Source organism: Loxodonta africana, chromosome X (genome assembly GCF_030014295.1).
Source record: "Loxodonta africana isolate mLoxAfr1 chromosome X, mLoxAfr1.hap2, whole genome shotgun sequence".
In the NCBI taxonomy this organism is placed as follows: domain Eukaryota; kingdom Metazoa; phylum Chordata; class Mammalia; order Proboscidea; family Elephantidae; genus Loxodonta; species Loxodonta africana.
The window spans coordinates 5,343,419-5,349,418 of record NC_087369.1 but is presented as its reverse complement, the minus strand read 5'-3'; the positions used below and the strand labels follow the sequence as shown (position 1 = coordinate 5,349,418).

The 6,000-nt window shown below is 43.2% G+C and overlaps 1 protein-coding gene across 1 annotated transcript in view; it reads left to right on the top strand.

Moving 5' to 3' along the window:
• Positions 1–1,345: 1,345 nt before the first annotated feature.
• Positions 1,346–6,000, top strand: part of LOC111749412 (zinc finger protein 420-like) — a 55,980-nt gene continuing 51,325 nt past the window's right edge. Inside the window, exon 1 of the mRNA XM_064278029.1 lies at positions 1,346–1,459. Within this exon, the coding sequence (XP_064134099.1) occupies positions 1,346–1,459 (114 nt within the window). The remainder of the gene's footprint in view (positions 1,460–6,000) is intronic.

Sequence of the window (6,000 nt, the reverse complement as noted above, 5' to 3'; positions counted from 1 at the left end):
GAAACTTCATAGACAAATCCAAATTCCCTGAGGGACCGAATTACTGGACTGAGGGCTAGGGACCATTGACTCATTAATATTTAGCTCAATTGGCATAACACACTTTAAAACGAAAATGTTCTGCATCCTACTTTGTTGAGTAGCATCTGGGGTCTTAAAAGCTCGTGAGTGGCCATCTAAGATGCTCCACTTTTCTCACCTTGTCTGGAGCAAGGAATAATGAAGAACACCACAGACACAAGGTAAAGATTAGTTCAAAGCACTAATGAATAACTACCACAGCCTCCACCAGATAGTGCAGCACAACCAGATGGTGCCCTGCTTTCAACACCGACTGCTCTGACAGGGATCACAATAGAGGATCCCAGACAGAGCTGGAGGAAAAAGTAGAACAAAATCCAAACTCACAAGAGAAAACCAGACTTACTGGTCTGACAGAGACTGAGAAACCCTGAGAGTATGGCCCCCAGACAGCCTTTTAACTCAGTACTGAAGTCACTCCTCAGGTTCACTCTTCAGCCAAAGATTAGAAAGGCACCATAAAAAAAAAAAAAGGGAAGTGAATTGTAGAAAGTACGAATCTAGGAAAATTGGAAGTCTCCATTCCTGCTACTATTTTAACACAAGTCCAGTCCCTAATCATATTTCCCAAGATTCCCAGATGGGACAAGTATATAGTCCCCATTTATTTCTTTATACCCTTATGAAATGTTTTCTTTCTGTTTTGGAGACACTCCCCCTACATCAGTGCTTCTCAACTGGGGACCATTTGACCTCAGGATATGTGGCAATATCTGGAAACACTGCGACGGAGGCACGTGCTAATACACTCTAGTGTTTTAGAGGCCAAGGAGGCTGCTGAACATCCTACATGCATCCTGGGCTATGGAGCCCTGGTGGAAGCCGTTGCACATGGACAAAAACTGGCCTAACAGTAGGGGACAAAATCCAGGGACACATCAAAACTTCCCTTTTACATAACAATAGCCAACATCTACTTGGAACTTCACGTGGTATTTCTTGTGCTGGTGATTTACCATATTAGCTCATTTAATCCTCATATCAACCACATGTGGCACACTTTGTCATAGCCTCTCTTTCCCAGATGAGGAAACTGAGGCACAGGGGAGCTAAGCATATTTCTCAAAACCACCTTCTATTCAGGTGGCATCAAGATTTTTAAGCCAGGAAAGGAAAACCTAACAGTTCACACTATTAACTGCTCTGTTCCATCACCCATGGACACATGTGTCCAGCACAGGACATTGGCCGTGTCTCTGGCAGGGACTCTCACTAAAGAAACGTCTGCAGGGCTCCCTTTATGCCTTTGTTCACCAAGTTGTAGATGAAGGGCTTTGTCATGGAAGCGACCACCGTGTACAGAACGGCAAACACCCCTGCAGAAGTGACACACAGACATAAGCAGGCAGGCATCGTAGAACAAGGAGACAAACGAGAGGTGAGACCCACAGGAGAAAATGTTTTATACTTCCTGTTACGGATCGAATTTGTATCCCCCCAAAGGATGTGTTATAAACCTTAATCCCTATACTTGTGGATATAGTGCTATTTGGGAGTGGGGTTTCTTGGTTATGTTAATGAGGCAATATCAGTGTAAGGTATGTCTTAAGTCAGTCTCTTTCGAGATGCAAAAAAATTAGATTGAGCAAGCAGGCGAGCAGAGCTGGAGGAAGACAGATGCCACACCACATGAAGATAACCAAGAAACAGAGATCAGAAGCTGAGAAGAGACGAGGACCTTCCCTCAGAGGCCACAGAGAAAGGAAGTCTTCCCTAGAGCTGGTGTCCTGAATTTGAACTTCCAGCTCCCTAAACTGTTGCGAAAATAGCTTTGTTTGTTATGGCCACCCACTTGTGTTATTTCTGTTATATCAACACTAGACAACGAAGAATTTGTTATGGGACAGTGGGATGCTGCTCTAAAAAATATCTAAAATGTGGAAGTGGTTTTCGAATTGGGTAATAGGAAAAGCGTGGAAGAGTTTTAATGTGCATAATAGTCAAAGCCTAGATGGTCTTCAAGAGAAGGTCGGTAGAGCTATGGACATCAGAAGCAATTCTGGTGAGGGCTCAGAAAGAAGTGAGGTGAGCCATAGAAAATTCTCCATCATTTTAGAGAATACATATGGTGCCATCAACAGAATGTTGCTAGACATGTGGACATTAAATGTGCTTCTGCTAGTGCTTTAAAAGGTGAACATGTGATTGGACGATGGAGGAGGACTAATTCTTTTTAGGCAACGTCAAGGAGCTTGCCTGAATTATGTCCAAATGTTCTGTGGGAGGCAGACCTTATAACTAATGACCTGGGATAGAAGGGTGAGGGGATTTCTAAGCAAGGTCTTAAAGATGTCACATGGTTTCTTCTTACTGCTAATAGTAAAATGCAAGAGGAAAGAGATGGACTTAAAAGTGAACTGTGCAACATGAAAACAGAACTTAAAGTTTCGGAAAATTCTGTTGAACAAACTAAGGACACGTGTCCTAGAATGTTTGTCAAGGACGTGGCTGCAAAAGGAAAGCCCTCTGCCTCTTGGAATTCTACAGGCAAGAAAGTGGGCAGAGGAGCTACATCTGTTGTCCTCCAAAAGAAGAATAATCACTGCAGCTGCTCTGAGATCAGCAGAAAAGTTGGAAGGAATAGCAGAACCAGGGCTGACTGATTGTCAAAGGGTGTAGCCAAGAACTCCTGGGTTTCAAAGGGTGCAGACACACCCTCCTAGGTTTCAAAGACTTAAATCTCCAGCATCTCGGTTTTGGCATGTGGGGCTGCCATTCAGTTGTGTCAAGAGGATTGTTCTGCTGCTCAAAGCTGAGGGAGTGGGGTTGCCATGCTCAAGGGGCAGGAGAATGGTGTCTGCCAGGGTCGAGGGGAAATAGTCGCCGCTCAGGTGGACTAGGAGGATAGGGCTACCTAAAGCCAAGGGAGCAGAGTAGCCAACCCAGTGGCCTTGGAAGTTAGGTGTGAAACCCCAAGCCGAGAGACCTCCAACCAGAATCCAGAAAGCATGGCCAACACCCACGCTCTGGAGGGTGGGAACATTGCCCAGATGCTCTCAGGGAACAGAGCATTATTTTCAAGCCTTTAGAAACAATGAAATTTGTTCTGCTGGGTTTTGGACTTGGTTGGTGCCTATTATCCCTTCTTTCCCTCCGATTTCTCCAATCTGTAATGGAAATATTTACCTTATGCCTATTCCACCATTGTACTTTGGAAACAGATGACTTGTAGTCTAGGTTTCACAGGTTTACAGATGCAAAGGAATTTTGACACATCTTTGATTTTCAGGATTCAGAAGATGAGATTTTGGGCTTGGAGTTGATTTAAGACATTTAGGATGGTGTGACGTGAATGTTTTTTGCATGCGGTGAAGACACGCATTTGGGGGGAGTCAAAAGTGAAATGTTATGTATTGAATTGTGTCGCCCAGAAATCTGTGTTGTAAATCCTAAACCCTATCCCTGTGGTTATAATTCAGTCTGCTAGTGGGTTTTCTCATATTAATGAGACAGTGTTAGTGAAGATAGTATGGATCATTTTTGTAATCTCAGAAATCTGTTTTGAGATATAAAAAGAGAAATTTTAAGCAAGCAACCTAACAAACATGCAGAGATCGAGGGAAAGACATGCCAGATCACGTGAAGATCATCAGGGAACAGAGAAACACGACCTGAGACAAGGACTTTCCCCGGAACCCACGGAAAGAGAAAGCATTTCCCTAGAGGCAGCACCCTGAATTTAGGCTTCTAGCCTCCTAAAGTGTGAGAAAATTAATTTGTTAAAGCCAGCCACTTCTGGTATTTCTGTTACAGCAGCTCTAGGTAACAAAGTCACTTCCCTTCCTTTCTTCAGATGCTCAGTATATAATACTCAGTTTCTGCATATCTGAAAAGGATCTGAGCAAGAGGAAGAAAAACCATGACGTCTGTCACAATATATAACACAAGGTTATTGATGAAGGTGTTGGAGTAGGCAAGCTTGAGGACTTTGGTGAGCTCACAGAAATAGCGGGGGATTTCACTGCACAGAAAGTACCAGCACAGTCAAAGGGTCAGGAAGAGCACCCAGCATGCTGACAAGCCAAGGGTTTTGAATGACTGTAGTGCTGAGACAGAAAGGTCCACATAAACCAGAGGGTCCATCACCCTGAGACCAGAAGAACTAGATGGTGCACAGCTACCACCAATGACTGCCCTAACAGGGAACACAATAGGGACCACTGACAGAGCAGGAGAAAAGCACCGTGGAGAACTCAAATTCTAGTAAAAAACCAGACTTAGTGGTCTGACTGAGACTGGAGGAACCCCCGAAAACATGACCCCCGGATTCTCTGTTCACCCAAAAGTAAAACCATTCCCGAAGCCAACTCTTCAGACGTAGAATAGACTGCACTATAACGCATAAAATGATACTCATGAAGAGTGTGCTTCTTAGTTCAAGCAGATACACAAGACTAAATGGGCAGCTCCTGTCCAGAGGCGAGATGAGACAGCGAAAGGGATAGGAGCTAGTTGAATGGACACGGAAAATCTGGGGTGGAAGGGAGAAATGTGTGGTCACATTACACGGATAGCAACTAGGGTCACATAACAATGTGTGTATAAACTTTTGTATTAGAAACTAACTTGAGCTGTAAATTTTCAACTAAAGCACACATACAAAAAAGAACAGGGCTTGTTGGGTTTGAGGTGGTGGGGCTGCCAGAGGGATTTCAAGAATGGGGCCGCCCAAGGCAAGGGAGCAGTGTTGCCATCTCAGTGGGCTTCAAAGGCCAAGATCAAGCTCAGGATTCAGGGGCTTACACCCAGAATCCGAAGATCATGGTCAACACCTAGACTCTGGAATGCAGGGTTATTGCCTGGATGTTCTCAGAGACCAGAGGATTATTTTGAAGCCTTGAGTGATAATATATGTTGGGGTGCTGGGTTTTGGACTTACTTGGTGCCCCTTATCCCTTCTTTCCCTCTAATTTGCCCCTCTTGTGATAGAAATGTCAACATTGTTTCTGTTCTACTATTGTACTTTGGAAACAGATAATTTGTAACCTAGATTTCACAGGTTCACAGATGAAGAGGAATTTTGTCCGAGGATGGAATATGCCTAAAGTTTCACCCGTATTTGATTTAGATGACTTGGAAGATGAGATTTTGAACTTAGAATTGATTTAAGACTTTTGGAATGATGTGATGGGGTGAATGGGTTTTGCATGTGGCAGATATATTCAATTTGGCGGCCAAAATGTGGAATGTTACAGACTGAATTGTGTCTCCCAAAAGTATTGTCATAAATCCTGCCCTATATATCTGTGGTCATATTCCCATTTGGGAATGGGTTGCCTGTGTTATGCTAATGAGACAGGATTAGTGCTGGCTGTGTCTGGAGTCAATGTCTTTTGAGATATAAAAGAGACCCAACAAGTAAGCCAGAGAAGCTGAGATGGAGGAAGAGAGTTGACAAGCCACATGAAGAACACTCGGGAGCACCTCGGGAAGAGATAAGGACCTTCTCCGAATTGTATTTATTTTGTTGTTGTTGAGAATATACACAGCAAAACATACAGCAATTCAACAGTTTCTACATGTACCATTTAGTGATATTGATTGCATTCTTCAAGTTGTGTAACCCTTCTCCTCCTCCTTTTCTGAGTTCTTCTTCCCCCATTAACATAAATTCATTGCTCCCTAAGTTTCTTATCTAATCTTTCCTGCTGCTGTTGTCAGTTTGATCCCACATAGATAGTTCCTGAAAGGGCCCGATGCTCAAGGTAGGCATTTTTGACGAGTTAAACAACTGTTTAGGTTTTAGAAGACTTCAGGGGATATTTTTGGTTTAAGGTTTAATGTTTATCTCAGGGCAATATTTTCAGGGGTTCATTCAACCTTCATGGATTCAGGAAGTTGGAGTCCATGAGAATTTGAAATTCTTATCTATATTTTATCCCTTTTTATGAGGATTCTTCTACAGAGCCTTTGATCAAA